We start from the raw sequence: 21,253 nt of genomic DNA on the forward strand, positions 1-21,253 counted from the left end.
ACTTTTAAAACAATAGAAAAATAAAATAAAGCAAATAAATAAATAGCGAAAGAAATAGTAGTATTAGAGTAGTAGTGGTAGTGGTTTGTGAAAGGAGCACACAAATTTTGATGCGAAGGAAGGTGTGAGAGAGTGTGTGTTTTGAGGCGAGTGGTGTCCTGAAAACTGAAAAGCGAAAACGAAAAAGAAGTGTGAACAGACGACATTGGACACTTGGCACATCCACCACGCCTCTCTTACGCAGCCAACCAACCCCTCCTTTTCTTCCCCCAAAACATTACCAGATCAGGAATACCCCCTAAAATTAATACAAAAATTAAATACTACAGGTAAAATGCACTATACTCTTGTCTTTCTTTTTATTCATTGTTCTTCCACTTTCTTACGGTAAAATAACTAGAAATGTAAATTTTTCAGTCTTGCCCTCAGTGTGAACGCCAGCTCTAATCGGAACTACTTAGTTGAACGTGTTTATCAGTATTAGCATATTGTTGCATACACTACCCTAATCAGAGTTTTTTGCTGCACCTTAGCTAATTAGTGTTAACTAGGATTAGGACAACAAAAATGTCAGTTTTTGATACACTCGTTACATTCAACTTTTTACTTTTAATTTTATTTCTCTCTCTTCCACTGTTTTAGGGTCTTATCTTCTTTTCTTTTTTTTTTTTTAATTAATTCTACTCTGATTCCTTTAGCCTCAGCGTAAATAACTTGGTTCTGGGTCTACAGTGAATAATTGTTTCTTTGTAGATAATTACAAATCAGTTTTTGTCAGCTTATTCGGATTATTAAAGACTAGAGGGTTGGCAGATTTGAGCTCCTTGGTATTGAATAAATTTTCTGATTCTTGTTTTCTTCAGCTTTCATTGAATCGCCGTCAAACAATAGGCAAACATGAACTTCAAGAATTTCGGCAACGATCCTGGCCCTGCTGCCGGAGGAAGCGGAGATGCTGGTGGGAGACCGCCGGGGAATTTCCCCCTGACACGGCAACCTTCCGTGTACAATCTGACGTTCGATGAGTTCATGAACACCATGGGAGGTTCGGGAAAGGACTTCGGCTCCATGAACATGGATGAACTTCTCAAGAACATATGGACCGCCGAAGAGGTTCAAACTATGGCGTCTGCCACGGGTGTCGGCGGAGAACCGGGCTCCGCAGGCTTCGGCGGTGCCGGCATCAACAATTTGCAGAGGCAGGGATCCTTGACACTCCCGCGAACCCTGAGTCAGAAGACAGTGGACGAGGTCTGGAAAGACATTTCGAAGGAGTACGGCGGGGGGTCGACCGGTGGCGGCGGAGGCGGGCCGAATCCCGCGCAGACGACGCAGCGGCAGCCGACGTTGAAAGAGATCACGCTGGAGGAGTTCTTGGTGAGAGCAGGTGTTGTTAGAGAAGACGCGCAATTGGCAGCTGCTGGGAAAGCAAACGACAGCGTTTTTGTTGATTTGTCTCGTGGTGGAGGGAATAGTGGCGGTTTAGGAGTAGGGTTTCAGCAATTGAACAAGGTACCGGGGTTGATGGGTGATAGTGTTGGTGTGAACAACAATGATCCTCTGGTTGGTCTTCAGCCAAGAACAAATTTGCCTGTGAATGTTAATGGGGTTAGGTCTTCCAATCAGCAGATGCAGATGCAGAATTCACAGTCCCCTCATCAGCATCAGCCTCAGATATTCCCCAAACAAGCTCCTATGAGCTATGCTATGCCTCTTGTGCAAGGTGGAGGAGGAGGGATGGGGATGGTTGGTTTGTCACCTGGGCCTGTTCATGTTGCTACTGGCTCGCCGGCTAGCCAGATTTCCAATGATAAGATGGCAAAGAGCAATGGAGATACTTCTTCGGTTTCTCCCGTGCCTTATGTATTTAACGGTGGCCTCAGGGGCCGGAAGAGCGGTGGAGCAGTTGAGAAGGTCATTGAGAGGAGGCAGAGGAGAATGATCAAGAACAGAGAGTCGGCAGCTAGGTCCCGCGCTCGAAAGCAGGTAAGCTATTGTTTTCATACCTCTTCGGTGCCGTGTGATTATCATTCTTATCCTGGATTTAGTCATTTACAACTATTTGCCTTTCCTCATTCAAGTTCACTTTTTAGCCCCCAACCTCCTGGGCTTCACCTACTGTTGCTACAAGAACTGACTACCTGCTAGTAACCATAACAAAATAAGAGTTGCAGAAACCTCAATCAATAACATATAGATAATTTGATATGCTAGGGTTTAGTGATATATGGAATCATCTTCTTTAATATACATGTGATGAAGTTTTGCACCGTGTTAATTGCTTTTCTTATAGTGTAATAGTAATTGTAAAAAAAAACTATCTATTAAGGTCTGAAATGAGCCACCAAATCAGTTATCATGTATATGTATGTATATATTATAGGAAACATTTCAAGTGCACCGGGGAGTACCGGTGCACCAGTTATTTTAACGGTTAATTTCAATTAATATATATTATATATATTTTTTATAATTTAGATCAACGGTTAAAACAACTGGAGTATCGGTACTCCCGGTGTACTTGAAATGTTTCCTATATTATATATGTTTTATACATATTTTTTAATAGAGTAATTAATCATTAAATCAAAGCTTTCAGAAATAGAGAAAAAAAAAAGGCTTTTTTTTACTTTTATTTGTATTCTATTATAAACGTGAATCTAGGTTGATTATATTATTTATGAAATTTGATTAAAAAGATAGAAATATAGTTTGACAAAAATAATGTAACTATGAAACTACTACCTAATTTTTATACGAGTGGCTGACCAGGGATAATTTCTAGCTTAGTAGCATGACCCAATAGTAATACTGCCAAGAATTTGACATTCTGCTTTCATTCTCTATGAACATGCTGTATATATGTCCCATGAAAGATAAGCAGAAGAATGGTAATGTGATAGACATGAAGAAAGGTGAAAGATTTTGAGAAGTCATGAGAAGGTGTAAGAATTCCAGGTTATTTACAAGGTAGTATGGAATAGTCGATTCAGTGAATAAAGTAACAGTTGCATTATAATGAAATCCATGAGAGCACATATATATATCTTAAGTAAATGTGGTTTCACTTGTAAGTAGATTTGAGTGGGACCATATAATGTGGTAAGGGAGCCAGCATGGCCGAAAATCTTAGAGATAGCTGCTGTAAGTTCATATTCTCATTTTTATTTTCACTTATTTTAGGCTTATACCATGGAATTAGAAGCAGAAGTTCAGAAGTTGAAAGAGGAGAACCAAGAACTTCAGAAAAAGCAGGTAATTTTCGCTATTAAAATTTGTCCGTTATTAGATTTAGATGCGGGAATGCATATGCACATAAATTTAGGGATTATGTTTGTTATGTTGGAATATCACCTGATCGATTATTATTTGGATACTGCAGGAAGAAATCATGGAAATTCAGAAAAATCAAGTAAGTTAATCTCTGGTTTTTTCTTTCTTATATTGGATTATTCTCTCTCCTTTCCCCAAGTTTCTGATTTTTTTTTTCATTTCATGTAATTGTAATGACATAACTCAATAAGGGGCTTACACCAAAAAAAAAAACACTAAATAAGGGCTAGTGAGTCAAGATATCATGCATTGTGGATTTAACTATCTAGATAGACTGGCCAAGCTATGTCAATCAGCATATATGCTATCTGGTGTACTTGTTTATTGTCATTAACAAAGTATGCTGAATAAGAAAGTGGATTTGGTGCAAACAAAATATGATGAAATAACTGCTCTAAACTAACACCTGATTTTGATTCTTCTATTAATTATGTCATCCCATCGTTTAAGTGTTTTGATTCATTTGTTATTTGATCAATATATAAAACAATTTCCACAGAAGGTGGTAAAATGATGTCTTGAGCAGTTACATATCCGGGACCCTTGATACAAATAGATGCGTCTCGAGTCCCATACAGATTACTTCTCAATACTATTTCTTTCAAATTCATTAAAATTTCATGTACTGATTCTTGAATACCTACTATGGTCAAATATTCATGTGGTTCGATCCTCTTATTTTGATTTCTCGAACCGAGAGATCCATGAATCGGGATCTTAATGCATGTAGATACAGGTGGTCCAATAATAAAAAGATAATAAGATATGGCAAAACTTATACCCAAAATTGGTTCGCGTCGCCGTAGTAAATAGTAGAATAGAGAAAATCGAATTTGTTTCTTCATCTTTACAAAAAAATAGGAGGAATTCACTATTTTAATTTAATTTTAATTAATTAAAATTATAATTTTATATATTTTCTGAAAGGATGGCTTATTCCTCTCTGAGCTTTCTGTCATGACATGTTTGTGCACTCATATAATTATTTCCTGGATAGTAGTTGAATTTATTTGATTATCCTTTTAGGTAAAGGTAGCAGGGATAATCATCTAATTATTTATCTTATTCCTATGTTAATATCACATGAAACGGTGGAAAAGGCAGAGAGACATTATCGTTGCAATTTTTGGAGGTGAAGACTTACATGATAATCAAGAATTATTAAATGACTAAACTGCCGTAGGATATACGTGTTCACATCTTGTCTATTATTTTTACATGAATACATCATTATGTGAGTAGCCATACTATTTTATTTGTCAAAGATAGAATTTTTAAGTCTCATCCCAGGTGATTTATGTTGGTTAAATTGACGCCATCACCGTAATTAACTGCTACATCTGGCAATTTCACAGGTTATGGAAATGATGAATTTGCAACAAAACGGCAAGAGAAGATGCTTAAGACGAACACAAACTGGTCCATGGTAGAGTGAAAGATTGGATTATGATCTCACAGTTGAAATCTATGTATATAAAATATAAAAATTGTGTTGTAGATTGAGTCTCTTGTAGATTTAGATTAGCACTTGAAAAGCATGATCTATTGTTTCTCTTATTAAACATCATGCCCAGTTAGGGAGGTTGAGCACAATACCATCAGAATATGTTTCAGCATGCGTCCAATTTCATGCCATCGTTGGTTACATAATTTTTATTTTCTTTTCCTTTTACGCGCCATTGTTCAGTAGAATCCGAATTTGATTCGGTGAGAGATTGAAGCGTTTGTATTCAATATATGCCTTTCTCGTTTTCGGACTATTATAAGGATCTGGGTTTTGGTGTTCAATATAGTTGTAACTTGTAAGAGCGCCCATTCTAAACTTTATAGTTTATCCCCTAAAGTGAAAGGCTCATTTTATTTATCATCGTCTAATCGGACATTCAATGACCAGATGTCTTCATATTGAAGAATATCATCACATCACTTTCAGTATAACTCATCAGTACAGTTGACGATGCAAAGTTTCTCAAATCTCAACAGAGAATTCTCACCTTTTTCAGGGTATCTCAAATTATGATTGGATATGGCAAGGTAAAACCAATAAAAAATATAGCAGCCACTGTCCAATAGAGCTCAGGAGAATACAATCGAATATTAGTCCTGGTGGCAGAATTGAAATCCGTGAAGCTGTAGTTGCTCGCCATTTGCCACTCAATCAGAACAAGGATGAACAGCGGAAATATGGAGGGAGGACCAGAAACTTTTTTCTTACAGTTACAATGATGTCTCATGGTACTATGATAGCCTGAATGACATTACATAAGTAAAATATTGGCTTAATTATCCTATCAATTCCTATAATTTCATTAAATTTATAATTAAGTTTTTATATTTTAAAAAAATTTTATCTGAATTTTGACATTATTTTTAATTTTATAATTAGATATTTCATATTTCTCATATAAAAAAGTTAAAATTAACAGAATATTTCTCTTAAAAAATATATTTAACAGAATATTTCTCTTAAAAAATATATAGAGGTAATGATCAAATCAGTATTTGAAAGATTCAAATGCTGACATTTTGGTACCTCATTATTGTTATTGACAAAATGATCCTTAAAAGGTTTTAAAATTTGACAAGCGTACCCACGAGTTCAACGGAGCACATTTCCGGCAAGCACAGTGCTGATGTGGCCACCGTGTTTTGGTGACTTGGCAAACCACCCCTAAAGTTCCCTCTCCAACACACACTCCCTCCCCTTCCCTCTCCCTCCCTATCGCAGCCCCCATCCCCAACGCACACTTCTCCCTAATCGCAGTCCCTGCCGCATCACAAGCCCCTCCCCAACGTACACTTTCCCTTCCTCCCTCAACACCACCATTCACAGCAACAACAACTTTAACATCAGCAGCAACAACAACCTCTACCACTCTCTCTCTCCACCACTCCCCCTTCCCCAACGCACACTTCCCTCTCCCTCCCTCAACACCACCATTCACAGCAACAACAACCTCAACATCAACAGAGTTGCCCCAAATCATGAATTGTCTCAAATTTTTAGGTTAAATTATCATTCAAAAAGATTAATCACAATAAAATTCAGAAACAAATTCATATACAATAATCAAAATAAAATAAAATAAAACTTAATACAGACACCACCAAAGCAAGAATAGAAGAAGAACACCAACACCAGACACAAAGGGGGCAAGACACGATAGAGCCAAGATGAAACCCAGACAGAGGAGGTATGGCAACGACTGGGAGCTAGCAGCAAGCATATACAAGCAGTGAAGGCGATAGCGGTGAAGGCGTTCAAACAACGCAATGGTACAAAGGAGACACTGGCGGACGCAGAAGACCCAACAACGAGATGGCGACAGTGCGGTGTCGATGACACTGGCTCTGTAAGACTGAGAAGGTTGAGCTCTACTGCTATTTTGGGGAAAATGACACTGGCTCTGTAAGATTGAGAAGGTTGAGCTCTACTGCTGTTTTGGGGGAAAGTGAATTGAGAGTGTGAGACACTGTGTTGGGAAGGGGATTAGAATTCAAAGAGGCAAGGGAAGGGGATTAGGGTTTAGAAAGGGGATTTTGGATTGAGGAGGGGGGAAGTGCGTTGGAGATGGGGAATTAGGGTTAGAGAGGGGGAGGGAAGAATTAGGGTTGGGGAGGGGGAGAATGCATTCAGGAAGGGGAAGGGGAGAGTGCGTTGGGGAGGGGGAAGGAGAAGAATTAGGGTTAGAGAGGGGGAGGGAAGGATTAGGGTTGGGGAGGGGGAGAATGCATTCAGGAAGGGGAAAGGGGGAGTGCGTTGGGGAGGGGAAAGGAGAAAGAGAAGAATTAGGGTTTGGGGGGTATTTGCCATGTTATCAAAACGCAGTGGCCATGTCAGCACTGTGCTTGCCGGAAATGTGCTCCAGTGAACTCATGGATACGCTTGTCAAATTTTAAAATCTTTTAAGGACCATTTTGTCAATAACAATAGTGAGGTACCAAAATGTCAGCGTTTGAATCTTTCGGGTACTGATTTGGTCATTACCTCAAATATATAACCAAAAATCTAATTAGTGTTGTGATAAACACAAAGGATATGGATACCCATGCAAGTGACTCAGCTTTCATGTTACCAATAGAGAATGAAATTAATATGGGTTGAAAACATTCCTCCCATATGCTTATAAATAGGAGGTTAACCTCCGTTGTTAATACACACACAATAATAAACAAATACTCTCTCTTTATGTTGCAATCAAATACTCTTCTCTTTATATTTCTTCTACAATTCTTTCTCTTCTTTTATTTTATCAGTATTCTAAATTCTCTTTTCTATTACTCTTTACATATAATATTAATATCAATATTAATCATCTTTATTATATTGAGATAGTAACAATAAACATATGCAATTCTCTCTCTCTTTATTTTTAATACTTCTTTCTATCTTTGTATATATATACACATTACAACATATAATATTATTATATATATAAATTATTATTGAGCTAATTATTTTAATACTAGAGTCTTCTATTTATACATCTTTATATATATATATATATATATATATATATATATATATATATATATATATATATATATATATATATATATCTTTTATTTTACAACACGTTATCAGCACGAGACTCTGATCAAATTCCTAGAAAGACTCAGGTAACAAATTTTCATTATGTCGAAACTCTCTCATCTTGAATTCAATGCTCTTGATATATCTGGAAACAATTATTTATCATGGATACTAGATGCTGAAATCCATCTTGATTCAATGGATCTTGGAGATACCATTAAGGCTGAAAATAATGCATCCCAGAAGGATAAAGCTAAAGCCATGATTTTCCTTCGTCGTCATCTTGACGAAGGATTGAAAAATGAATATCTTACATTAAAAGATCCTGCAGATCTTTGGAAAGATCTTGAAGAAAGGTATAATCATCAGAAAACGGTGATACTTCCTCAAGCCCGATATGAATGGACGCATTTGCGTTTACAAGATTTTAAATCTATAAATGAATATAATTCTGCAATGTTTCGAATCACCTCACGAATGAAATTGTGTGAGAAAAAAATAACTGATCATGATATGTTGGAGAAAACTTTCTCAACCTTCCATGCCTCGAATGTGCTCCTGCAGCAGCAGTATCAAGAGAAAGGGTTTAAAAAATATTCTGAATTAATTTCTTGCCTTCTTGTTGCTGAACGCAACAATGAGTTGTTATTGAAAAATCACAAAGTGCGCCCAGCTGGCGCTGCCCCATTTCCTGAAGTAAATGTGGCAAATTACCCCAGAAGAGGTAAATGACAAGGTTTTAATAATAAGAAAAATTATGGAAGGAAAAAGAATTATGTTCAAAAGAGAGGATCTCACCAGAAGTGGGATAAAGAAAGGAATATCGGGCAGAATAAATCAACCGAGGAGAAGTGTTTCCGCTGTGGTGGAAAGGGCCATTGGTCACGTACCTGTCCTACCCCAAGGCACCTAGTTGATCTTTACCAGGCATCTTTGAAAAAGAACGACAAAGGAAAGGAAACAAATTTTGTTTCAAATGATGCTGAGAACTCCACCACTCATTATGATGTATCTGATTTCTTTGAGGATTCTGAAGGAAATATTGGTCATTTGATCAATGATGGAATAGTTTAATATGTGGAATTGTGAAGTATCTATGTAAATAAATAATGTAAAAAAAATTTATTATTAAGTTTTATTTTTTATGTATTTAAGTTTCAAATGTGATGTACATAAATAATGAAATATTAATGTTTATGAATTTTGAAATTATTAAATGTGTCAAATTTTAAAATAAAATTTTAGTATATGACATTATTTTATGTACAGTATTTCTTAGAAAAATAATTCTGATCAAGTATTCAATTTATCTGTGCATACTACTCATTTTATTATTATTTGTTTTTGAAGAGAATGGCAAGGATATGTAATGAAGATGTATGCCTTGCGGATAGTGCAAGTTCGCACACTATTCTCAAAAGTGATATATATTTTACCCATCTTGTGCCAAAAGAGGAATATGTTAATACTATTATTGGCTCAGGCAATGTGATAGAAGGCTCCGGAAGAGCTATAATTTTGTTTCCTGGAGGAACAAAATTTATAATAAATAATGCACTATTATCTACCAAGTCTCTGAGGAACTTGTTGAGTTTCAAAGATATTCGCCGAAATGGATATCATGTTGAGACGATGAATGAGGGAAATCATGAGTATTTATGTATCACAACTCATGATTCAAATAAGAAAGTTATATTAGAAAAATTACCATCACTTTCATCTGGGTTGTATTATACCAAGATTAGTGCAATTGAATCACATGCCATTATAAACCAGAAGTTTACTAACTCAAATGAGTTCATAACTTGGCACGACCGATTGGGTCATCCGGGAACAACCATGATGAGAAGAATTATTGAAAACTCTCATGGACATTCACTAAAGGACCAGAAGATTCTTAAAACTAGTGAATTTTGTTGTGCTGCATGTTCTCAAGGGAAGTTAATTTTAAGGCCATCACCAGTAAAGATTGGATTTGAGTCCCCTGAATTCCTAGAGAGGATTCAAGGTGATATATGTGGACCTATTCATCCACCATGTGGATCTTTTAGATATTTTATGGTCCTGATAGACGCATCTTCGAGATGGTCACATGTGTGCTTATTATCTTCTCGCAATCTGGCGTTTGCGAGATTACTGGCTCAAATTATTCGATTAAAAGCACAATTTCCAGAAAATCCAATCAAAGCAATTCGTCTTGATAATGCTGGTGAATTTACTTCCCAAGCTTTTGATGCTTATTGTATGGCTAATGGAATAAGTGTTGAACATCCAGTGGCTTATGTTCACACACAAAATGGGTTAGCAGAATCACTTATTAAACGCCTCCAATTGATTGCTAGACCTTTGCTTATGAGAACAAATCTCCCAACCTCGGTTTGGGGGCATGCTATTTTACATGCCGCAGCACTTATTCGTTTGAGGCCAACGAGTTACCATCGGTTCTCTCCTATGCTATTAGCTTTTGGCCAGCAGCCAAATGTCTCCCATTTAAGAATATTTGGGTGTGCGATATATGTTTCCATTGCACCACCTAATCGCACCAAAATGGGACCCCAAAGAAAATTGGGGATATATGTTGGATATGATTCTCCCTCTATAGTGAGGTATCTTGAGATACAAACTGGTGATGTGTTTAAAGCCTGGTTTGCGGATTGTCATTTTGATGAATCAAAATTTCCAACATTAGGGGGAGAGAATAAGCTTCCTGAAAAGGAACTTAATTGGAATGCATCATCGTTGATGCATTTAGATCCTCGATCAGGGCAATGTGAACTAGAAGTTCAAAAGATTATACATTTGCAAAGAATAGCAAATGAATTGCCTGATGCATTTTCCGATACAAAGAGGATAACCAAATCTTACATACCAGCGAAAAATGCCTCAATTCGAATTGACGTCCCAGTAGGACAAGTAGCCACTGAAGCAAATTCACGCCAGAAGCGTGGTAGGGCGGAAAATGCCCAAATTCGAATTGATGTCCCAGTAGGACAAATAGCCACGGAAGCAAATACACGCCAGAAGCGTGGCAGGCCTGTCGGTTCCAAAGATAAAAATCCTCGAAAGAGAAAAGAGGTAAATACGATTCCTGTTGAAAAAGACATAGTAAAGACACCGGCAGTTGTCCAAAATTCTGATATAACGCCAGAAGACGTTCAGGTACCTGAAAATTGTGAAAATGACGAGAACTCGATAAATTATGTCTTTACAGGAGAGAAATGGGACCGAAATAAGACAATTGTCAATGAAATATTTGCATATAATGTGGCATTAGATATCATGCATGAAAGTAAGGATCTTGAGCCAAGATCAGTTGAAGAATGTCGACAAAGAAATGATTGGCCAAAATGGGAAGCAGCCATGAAGGCTGAATTAGACTCACTTGCAAAACGTGAAGTCTTTGGACCTGTAGTCCGTACACCAGAAGATGTAAAACCTGTTGGATACAAATGGGTATTTGTGAGAAAACGAAATGAGAAAAATGAAGTTGTGCGCTACAAAGCCCGACTTGTGGCACAAGGTTTTTCACAAAGGCCCGGTATAGATTATGAAGAAACGTATTCCCCTGTAGTGGATGCGATAACATTGCGTTATTTGGTCAGCTTATCTGCATATCATAAACTGCATATGCATTTAATGGATGTGGTAACAGCCTATTTATACGGCTCATTAGATCGTGATATCTATATGAAAGTCCCTGAAGGACTAAAAATATCTAAACCATCCAATGAATATTCGCAAGGGTTATACTCAGTCAAATTACAAAGATCTTTATATGGTCTAAAGCAATCTGGACGAATGTGGTATAATCGTCTTACTGAGTATCTGGCCAAAAACGGATTCAAGAATGATGATATCTGCCCATGTGTTTTCATAAAGAAAACTACATCTGGGTTCATTATAATTGCTGTGTACGTTGATGATTTAAATATCATTGGGACTCCTGAAGAGATTCCAACAATTATAAAAACTCTAAAAGAAGAGTTTGAGATGAAAGATCTTGGAAAGACTAAGTTTTGTCTCGGCCTGCAGATCGAGCATATAAAAGGTGGGATCTTTATTCATCAAACAACATACACAGAAAGAATCTTGAAAAGATTTTATATGGACAAGTCACATCCATTAAGTACACCAATGATCGTAAGATCTTTGGATGTGAAAAATGATCAATTCCGTCCTAAAGAAGAAAATGAAGATATCCTTGGTCCTGAAGTACCATATCTTAGTGCCATTGGAGCGCTAATGTATCTTGCTAATAATACGCGACCTGACATATCATTCGCGGTGAATTTACTAGCAAGGTATAGTTCCTCTCCAACCAGAAGACATTGGAGTGGAATCAAACAAATTTTTTGATATCTTCATGGAACGGTTGATATGGGATTGTTTTATCCCTATGGATCCAAGTCACAACTAGTTGGCTATGCAGATGTCGGATACCTGTCTGATCCACATAAAGGGAGGTCTCAAACAGGATACCTATTCACATATGGTGGTCCAGCTATATCATGGAGGTCCACGAAACAGACGATAGCAGCAACCTCCTCTAATCATGCTGAAATACTGGCGATTCATGAAGCTAGTCACGAGTGTTTTTGGCTGAGGAGTCTGATTCAATATATTCTGTCATCATGTGGACTGATTGATCATAAGATAGCTCCAACTGTCCTGTTTGAAGATAATACAGCATGCATTGCTCAACTTAAAGGCGGCTACATCAAAGGTGATAGAACAAAGCATATTTCTCCCAAATTCTTCTTCACTCATGATCTTCAAAATCAAGGGACAATTGATATCCAACAGATCCGCTCAAGTGATAATCTGGCAGATTTATTTACAAAGTCGCTCCCAAAATCCTCCTTTGAAAGATTGGTACATGAGATTGGGATGCGCCGATTTCGAGACATCAACTGATGTCGACAAGAGGGGGAGACTGTACTCTTTTTCCCTTGGTCAGGTTTTTTCCCATTGGATTTTTCTTGACAAGGTTTTTAATGAGGCAGTCCCTATCACTAAAGGATATTGTACTCTTTTTCCTTCACTAAGGTTTTTTCCCACTGGGTTTTTCTTTAGTAAGGTTTTAACGAGGCAATAATCCTGAATGGTCATCCAAGGGGGAGTGTTGTGATAAACACAAAGGATATGGATGCCCATGCAAGTGACTCAGTTTTCATGTTACCAATAGAGAATGAAATTAATATGGGTTGAAAACATTCCTCCCATATGCTTATAAATAGGAGGTTAACCTCCGTTGTTAATACACACACAATAATAAACAAATACTCTCTCTTTATGTTGCAATCAAATACTCTTCTCTTTATATTTCTTCTACAATTCTTTCTCTTCTTTTATTTTATTAGTATTCTAAATTCTCTTTTCTATTACTCTTTACATATAATATTAATATCAATATTAATCATCTTTATTATATTGAGATAGTAACAATAAACATATACAATTCTCTCTCTCTTTATTTTTAATACTTCTTTCTATCTTTGTATATATATACACATTACAACATATAATATTATTATATATATATATAAATTATTATTGAGCTAATTATTTTAATACTAGAGTATTCTATTTATACATCTTTATATATATATATATATCTTTTATTTTACAACAATTAGATAATTAATTGTGGATTCTTTCAATTTGCAAAAAAACATTCTATTAACTTAACATATTTTACACTGAAAAAAATCTAATTGCAAAACTAAAAATAATGTAAAGACTCAATTGAAAGCTTTTAAAGTAGAGAAACTTAATTACGAATTTAGTAAAACTATAGAGACTCACATAGTAATAAACCTAGAATATTAGCATTTCTACAACACAACTGGGATTGGATTTGATCTTATAGATGATGTTCCTAAATCTCTCGCTCTAATAATCTAGCCAAGAATCTACATCCACTAGGAACAGCTGAAAGTGAACTTCGTGCCCTTCCAGGAGATCATCTTCCTGCGATCCCTTCCTCTAAATGATCTTGCCAGAAAGCTGCCGGTGACAGGCTTACACAAGCCAACATCAACCAAGGTCGTACTACTTGTCCTTTCAGATGTTGGTGATGCATCATCCAAATAATGGTCGAACAACATAGCAAGACAGCGCACTTGATGAGCCAATACATAATTTTGCTGGTCGACTGGTAGCATCTTTAGAATGTGAAGATTGACCTAAGAGTAAGAAAATAAATCAAGATAAGCGTTACTAGGATTGATATATCAGATGGTTTCCTCTATATTTCTTCTATTTATATTCTAACTCTTGTTCTGTTGGGTCAAGGATTTTTCTATAAAACATACAATGCAAATTATGGCTATGCATAGAAATTTATTGTAGTAACACTAACTTTTGTTGAGCCCTAAGTTACTCACCTCTGCTTCCATAGCACGTAGTTCATTGTACCACTCCAATCCATCATTCTGATAATGGTCTCCCCCAGTGGATAGGCAGCGTAGACTCAGTGCAAAAAGTGGAGGTCTTAGAGGATACTCCATACTGATATTGATCTGCCAAAGAAAGGAGGAAGGTGGAAAATGCTAAACTGGTCTTGGAGGAAGGTGGAAAATGCTAAACTGGTCTTGGGAATGAAATTCAGTAAATAAAAGGGAGGGTTTTGTACTTTTGTTTACCTTTGCCTCTAAATTCACATTTGACTCATCTGCACTGAATTTTCTGCTGAGAACAAGGGAAAATTCCTTGACCCCACAGTCCATCCATGACACAGACTTTCTGCCATAATGATACGATTCTATATCTTCATCTTCCTGTTCAATTTGTGCTGGCTCATCAATATCACTTTCAATTTCTTCGAATTTTTTGAAGCTTTGTGACCTAACATTAATCAATGAAGGCGTGACACTTTTTGAAATTAAGGTAATTTGCTTGGAGTGATCTAACTTAGACATGTTGGGAATCAATGTTGGGAGCTCCCCATCTTCTGTTATACTCTCCAGTTCTTCCTTTGTGGCAGCAGAATGTTCAGCTATATCAATATCCATTGCTTCCGGAGCATGCTCATCTTTATCCATGAGAGCTGGAGTTGAAGCCACGCGAGGTACATCTACGGCTCGTATAGGTGACCAAACATTCAAATTGCACAAAGGAGCGTGCAAAGCCCACGGAACACTCTTACAGGACAAAAAAGGCCATTCAAGCTTTGTCAGAGATTCTAGTTGTTCCCTGTAAGGCAATTATAAAAAAATCCACCGTTATAAATTTGAATCTCAGCAATAAGAAGATAACCAGAGATCTCAACAAAAGAATGCAATTTCACTAAATGAACCAAAAGCAATGATATTAGACAAAGGAAACCCACTACTGTAATTCACAAAAGGGGAATACTATGATGATAGTCACAGCAAACAATCTAAGCAAAAGCACAAAAGCAAAATTCCAGTTGATCAAGACTATTGTAATTATCTTCACAAGGGTCCTTCATATTCTAGAACTGTAAACATATTAGACCAGCAACTCACAATAGAGCCAAGTGAGCTTTTCTCCTTGAGCGAATTCTTTGCAGAACTGTCTGTACTCTGTTCTGCTGGCGATATAATGAAAGACCAGATACAACATCATCACTCTTGGCTGCTCCACTATTGTCAGAAGTTCCATGACCAGTATGAAGCAACGGAGACACCTCGGACAGGAAGTCCAGTCCTGCTAGGTGCTGAGCCCATTTGTAAGGACGTGAAGTCCTTTGATTATTGAATGTAGCATCATCCCCAACAAAGAGTTTGGCTGACTACATCACCATCAAAATATAAAAATAAATGGCATATACGTAAAAAACAAATGAAAGATGGAGATAGATAAATGTGAAGAGAGAGAGAGAGAGAGAGAGAGGGGGGGGGGTAAAAAACATGTAAAGAAGGCAGCCTGACCTGGTGAGGAAGCTCGAGCCCTGTATCATTGGGGAATAAATTGCATAAGATGTCATTTTCAGGACCATCATTAGATCCTTCTATTCCAACACATACAATATTCAACTTCACCAAATACTCAAACTTCAGAGTAATGAGTCTTGCAGACTTAGTATCAGATGCCTCATCGTCATACACATGGATAATTACTTTAAGTGGGTGAGCCTGAAATATTCCTGCTTGATCAAGACTCTCCTTGCCTTGAACCCTCCTTGGCCTTTTTCTTCGCCTTTGATCATCATCTTCTTCATCCGGTGCATCATCTTCCAATTTGGAACTCTCCGTAGCAGAGGAAATACCTGTGCAGTAGAATCTAATGACAGTTAACCATCCAGAGCAAATCTAATTAACAATAGATATAAATTTGAAAAGGTCTTCAGGACCAAAATATTCATACGATCAAGAAACTACAAGCTATCTGAGGTCCATGCATTTCATAAAAAGCAAATGTTATCCATTTAACTAAGCAAAGGAAACATGAACTGAAGACCATTAATAAACATGGCATTCAATACTGTCCGGAATGATATCGTTAAAGTGATGGCATGGTTTCAAGTTAAATCACCAAAACAAAACCAAAATATATTAAAAAAAAACCGGGAAAAAAGCTATATATAATGTTACAATAATTGATTATAGTCCTGTGTGGATAAAATCAATAATCAATTCCATGCCAAAAAAAAAAAAAAAAAAAAAAAACTGCAAGTTACAACATCAACTCCAAATTACCAGTGTCATTGTGAGCTTGTTGACGAGCAAAAGCTTGAGCATCTTTCAGGCTTCCTATAATCTCCAGATCAATGGATTCACCAAAGGCTTCCTTTTGAGCAAACAGCTGTGAATAAATCACATAAAGAGAAGGTGGAAGCAGCTCTGCTGAATGATGCTGCTTCAGTTTCTTAGTATGAAGCACTCCTAGTTGGTTTTGTACAGGCAACGATGCTTTCTTAAGAGACTTAAGATGCGAGGGGAGACTTGTCAGGAACTTCTTTCGGTTTGCTATACTCTCCAGAAGGCTTTTCTTTTTCTGTTCCAGTTTCTCATGAAGTTTGCAGAGCTCTTTGCGCTGATAAAAAATTGCGTATAAGAAATGAATTATAAGCTTCTCTACTGCTATTCACAAGATTAAAACCCAAAGATAGGAGGATTGCTCAACCAGTCAGGATAGAAGAATGAAAAAGCGAAAGATTCTTTTCAACTTTAACGTGGTACAAGTACTAGAAGCTTGCTAAAATCATTCAATAATCAACACTACAAAATCAGCAATCTCTAGCTTATCAATATAATAATTTTGGTAAAAGCAGAGGCACACAATATGAATGAACTCGAATAAAATCTTGCTATGAGACATCAAACAACAACTATCAGTCTCTCTACACTCTAGTATTCTTTCTAACGAATATCCAGATGGCCATTCCCTTAAATTACTTCATTATTGAACCCACCTACTTAAATATTGCCAACACACAGAACAGGTAAGATACGCACCTGGAATAGCTCAAAATTGAGCCTCTGAAGCATGAGATTATGAGCAGCGTCATTCGACAAAACAGAGTCCTTGATATCTTTAGGAGCGTCATGGAAGAACTCTTCCTCAGGAACAAGCTCAATGTCAGGATACTTAGACTTGAAATCATTGCAAGCTTTAATCGCCTTAACATAGTGACTCTTCTCGTACATCAGGTTATGAAGCTGCAGCGTCGTTAAGTCCACTGGTGCCTTGGCGCGTTCCGTTTCCGATTTGACACGGTCTTCCTCCGTCAGAATAGACCTATTCGCCTGAAACAAACAAGTGTATTCAAATTTCAATTTTGAATCTGCACCAGAAAAAAAAAAAAAACACTTAGAGGAGTGAAGGGGGACCTGGCGGAGAGTAACGAAGTGAAGGAACATCTGAGTAATGAGCTCGCGAAGGAGGTGCTTGGGTTTGGCGTGTTTCTTGATAGAGAGGATTTCAGTGACGATATTTTCGACGGAGGTCTTGCTGTTCTGCAGCATTTCGTAGGGTGATTCCTCCGGCGTGCGGTTTTGTGAGGAATGCGAAGATCCTTGGTCGTCTTCCTCCACCGCATGTGCTGAAACTTCCTCTATCTCACCATCTTCCATTATTTTCGAATTAAATCAACGCTTCTCCCTTCACTCTCTTCTCTTCTTCTGTGACTGATGAATCAAACACCAAAATCTTACTTCTTCGCTTCACTTCTGCTTATTACACTCAATTCCCCTCAAGGCCTCAACCCTTCCCAGTTCCTATCAAGGTTGCGGGAACAGAACCAGTCAGTGAATTGGTGAAATGACTGGTTCAATCGTTCAACCAAAGTCGAACCATGGTTGAACCAATTTAATTAAATATAAAATAAAATTATTAAAAATTCAATATAAAATTTTAAATATTTAAATTTAATAATTTCTAGGTTAATAAAAATCAAAATTTTACAATTTCACATAATAATTTGTCTATAATTTCTCATTAAAAGTTCACAAACAAGTTCAAAGTTTAGGACTAAAGAAAATCAAGGCAGTAATAAGACATCAATTATTAACAAATCAATAACAGCTATGTAGTAATTATTAGGTAACAAAAACAGTGAGCAAGAATGCAAAACAAAGCACAATAACAATTAAACTGAAAAAACAGCATAGCAATAAGCCAAAAACATAACAAAACTGAGCAATTAAATAAAAACAAAAGAAGCAAGAATAACTTTCCACAGTTCTACAACACAGCACCTGAGCAACCATTAACAAAATGTGTTGTCAAAGTGGCATACACTATGAGATAGGGTGCAGAGCAATTAAAGCATTGTATGAATTAAAATTAGCCGAAGCTTGGTTCTTTCATTTAAGTTTCTCAATCTTCATGTATATTACACATTAGCAACAGGACTTCTAACCTTGATCAAACAATATCAGTTCCAGATATGACAACAGAAGATACCTACAAAACAGGTTTCACATTCTTTTAATTACAATTTTTTTTCTCTTAACTGAGTTGTAAAAAGCTTCCATTTCAAGTGGACATACCAATTTTCTAAGAAAAGATTCTGCGGCCCACCTCAATTTGAACAGGATGAAAAGAAATCAGTGTAGTCTCCAATTCGAACGGGAACAAGCAATTCCACAGCACAGTAAGAAACAAGGACCCAACAAAACTGAACAATTAAATAAAACTAAACAAAAAAAAAAAACAATAAAGAAGCATGAACAACCTTCCACAGTTCCACAACACAGCAGTTGAGCAATCATCAACAAAATGTGTTCTCAAAACTCAAAATCGGAAAAAAAAAAAAGAAGAAGAAGAGAGAATCGTGTACCTAACAGAGGCGAACAAGGCTGGAGGGAGAAATAAGGGCTGGAGGCGACCAAGGCTAAGCTCGGTGGAGGGACAAATCGCGGCTGGAGGCGAGACTGGAGGCGGCACGGCAGAGGGAGAAATCGAGGCTTCAGGAGGGCGATGGCAGAGCAGCGGGGGACGAGGTTGGCTAGAGAAGAGAGAGACGCTGCCGGATGGAGCAGCGGAGGTAGCTGCGATTGGAAAACAGAGAGACAACAGAGGCTGGAGCAGAAGACGACGACTGCGACACGCTCTGTCTGTCACATTGCCGGCGGCGACGACACCCTCTGGCGGAGGAGAGGAGTTCAGCGATGGAGAAGGTGGCTTGCTACTAGGGATGCTATAAGGGCGAACTGAATCTGTGAAGTGTGAATCATGTATGGGTTTAGGATTAGTCACTGATTGAGAATTTTTTATTTTTTCAAATAAACGACGACGTTATGCTTGAGATCCAAAACCGGTCATTCTCAAAAAAACCGATCAGTTCAACCGGTTTACTGCTTAACCATCAATTCAACATATTCTTGCACCGATTTTTTATCAGACAATTTTTAAGATCAACTAAGTGCATGTTTGGTATTTTGTTAAAAAAAAATCTTTCTCAATGAAAAAGGATTTTTTTTTTAACGTATTTGACAAATTTTTAGTAGTAAAAGTAAAAGTACTAGTAAAATCAAAAAAATATCTTTTTTGAGAAACTGTAATTTACATCTTTTTTTAAAAGATCTTTTTTCCTTAAAAAAAAAGATATTTTTCATGTAATAAATAAACAAAAAAGTACTTTTATATTGTTATACCCAAACATAATTGATTGATAAAAAGACATTTTTACATGAGATATCCAAACATAAAATTACTTTTACTTCTCTATAAGATCTTTTAAAAAAAGATAATTCGAAAAAAGATCTTTTCTTAAAAACTCACCCAAACAAACCCTAAATCGGTCAAAAGACTAGTTTTTAATTCATCTGGTTGAATCAGTCGGTTCGATTTAATTTTCAGAATTATGATTCCTATTTAGCCATTCTAGCTCTCACTTTTTAATAATTTTTAAAAAGATTTATCTATCTTGCCCTTACAAAATAAAAAATTTTTATTAAAAATATAAAAAATTCAAGTTTTCAATTTTTTTGTTTTATATTTATTAAATAAAAACATTTAGAATTTTTTACTAATGGTAAGCTTATTATGTGGTCTAAAGACACATGTTAACTAATCCTTATTAAAAATAAAAATATTTTTTTGTCTTTTTTAGTCAATTAAAATATTTTTGGTCCATACATGTAGGTTTGCAGTTAAGAGTGAGAGTCTAAGTAGGTTTAAGGCCCCAAAAGAATAACGATCCATCAAAGTTTAACCTACTCCTCATTTATAGAATTATCAAATGGGTCAGGGCGACCCGTTTAAATCCGCACCGTTTAGTCCATGGATTATACGGGCTAGCCCATTTAAACTCACTTTGTTCGCAGGCCAAAATTTTATAGCCCGGACTATTTATAGCTAACCTGACGGGTTAAATGGGTTGACTCATTTATTTGTTAGCTTTTTTAGAAAAAAAAATTAAAAAAAAATTTAAAAAGTCCAATTTTGAATAGAAAAATTGTTGTATATTTTTAGATAAAAAAATGTTATTTGACACAAAAAAGTTAAAGTTCCAGTAAATAACTAAATACATTTGTCATTAGTTTTTTGTACAATGCATATTTGATTTAAGTAACTATTATGCTCTAAATTTGTCCTTTTAACTCAAAACAAAATCACATTCACATTCAATTAATGATTCCATATTTCTAATTAAAGGACTATTCTTAATTCTCCTCACACAATCAAAAAAGTATTATAAACCAACATAACAACGTCACAATTCTACCAAAAAGCCACACAAAAGTGAAAAAAAAGTGTTTAACATATTACATGGCATGCAAATATATTACAAAAATAACAAGCAATGTAATTCTAAAATATTTTATCCAATCCATCAAATTAGTCAACACTTGCAATGAAAAGAAGAATAAATTATCAAATAAAAGTTAATGACTTAATGGCAGAAAAAAAATTTCAGTAGAATTGAATTAAAAAAGTGCATAGTTTAAAATAATTAGACAATACTAATAAAAT

General features: G+C 36.3%; 2 protein-coding genes across 7 annotated transcripts; one reads left to right on the forward strand and one right to left on the reverse strand.

The window, feature by feature from the left end:
* LOC112764051 (ABSCISIC ACID-INSENSITIVE 5-like protein 5) lies at positions 1 to 5,197 on the forward strand. Of its 3 annotated transcripts, XR_011875612.1 has the most exons (6): positions 46 to 329; positions 864 to 1,986; positions 2,877 to 2,970; positions 3,184 to 3,255; positions 3,383 to 3,412; positions 4,689 to 5,197. XR_011875612.1 is itself a non-coding variant. In XM_025809577.3 (5 exons), the coding sequence occupies exons 2-5, from the start codon at positions 898 to 900 to the stop codon at positions 4,761 to 4,763; spliced, it is 1,266 nt and encodes a 421-aa protein (XP_025665362.1). In that variant the 5' UTR covers positions 1 to 329; positions 864 to 897; the 3' UTR covers positions 4,764 to 5,197. The 3 variants fall into 3 exon arrangements, 2 of the variants coding, with proteins under 2 accessions (XP_025665362.1, XP_072079555.1); XM_025809577.3 differs by lacking the exon at positions 2,877 to 2,970 and having other exon boundaries at positions 1 to 329; XM_072223454.1 differs by lacking the exons at positions 46 to 329; positions 2,877 to 2,970 and having other exon boundaries at positions 345 to 1,986.
* Positions 5,198 to 13,527: 8,330 nt separating this feature from the next.
* Positions 13,528 to 19,536, reverse strand: LOC112764386 (THO complex subunit 5B). Of its 4 annotated transcripts, none has more exons than XM_025809941.3 (11): positions 19,116 to 19,536; positions 18,826 to 18,971; positions 18,696 to 18,739; positions 17,665 to 18,051; positions 17,290 to 17,580; positions 16,531 to 16,867; positions 15,763 to 16,100; positions 15,358 to 15,623; positions 14,512 to 15,061; positions 14,254 to 14,388; positions 13,528 to 14,052 (listed from the first exon to the last, which is right to left on the reverse strand). In XM_025809941.3, the coding sequence occupies exons 4-11, from the start codon at positions 17,905 to 17,907 to the stop codon at positions 13,789 to 13,791; spliced, it is 2,424 nt and encodes an 807-aa protein (XP_025665726.1). In that variant the 5' UTR covers positions 17,908 to 18,051; positions 18,696 to 18,739; positions 18,826 to 18,971; positions 19,116 to 19,536; the 3' UTR covers positions 13,528 to 13,788. The 4 variants fall into 4 exon arrangements, with proteins under 4 accessions (XP_025665726.1, XP_072079556.1, XP_025665728.1 ...); XM_072223455.1 differs by having other exon boundaries at positions 18,826 to 18,953; positions 19,116 to 19,516; XM_025809943.3 differs by having other exon boundaries at positions 18,826 to 18,845; positions 19,116 to 19,498.
* Positions 19,537 to 21,253: the final 1,717 nt, after the last annotated feature.

Source organism: Arachis hypogaea, chromosome 17, assembly GCF_003086295.3.
Source record: "Arachis hypogaea cultivar Tifrunner chromosome 17, arahy.Tifrunner.gnm2.J5K5, whole genome shotgun sequence".
In the NCBI taxonomy this organism is placed as follows: Eukaryota; Viridiplantae; Streptophyta; class Magnoliopsida; order Fabales; family Fabaceae; genus Arachis; species Arachis hypogaea.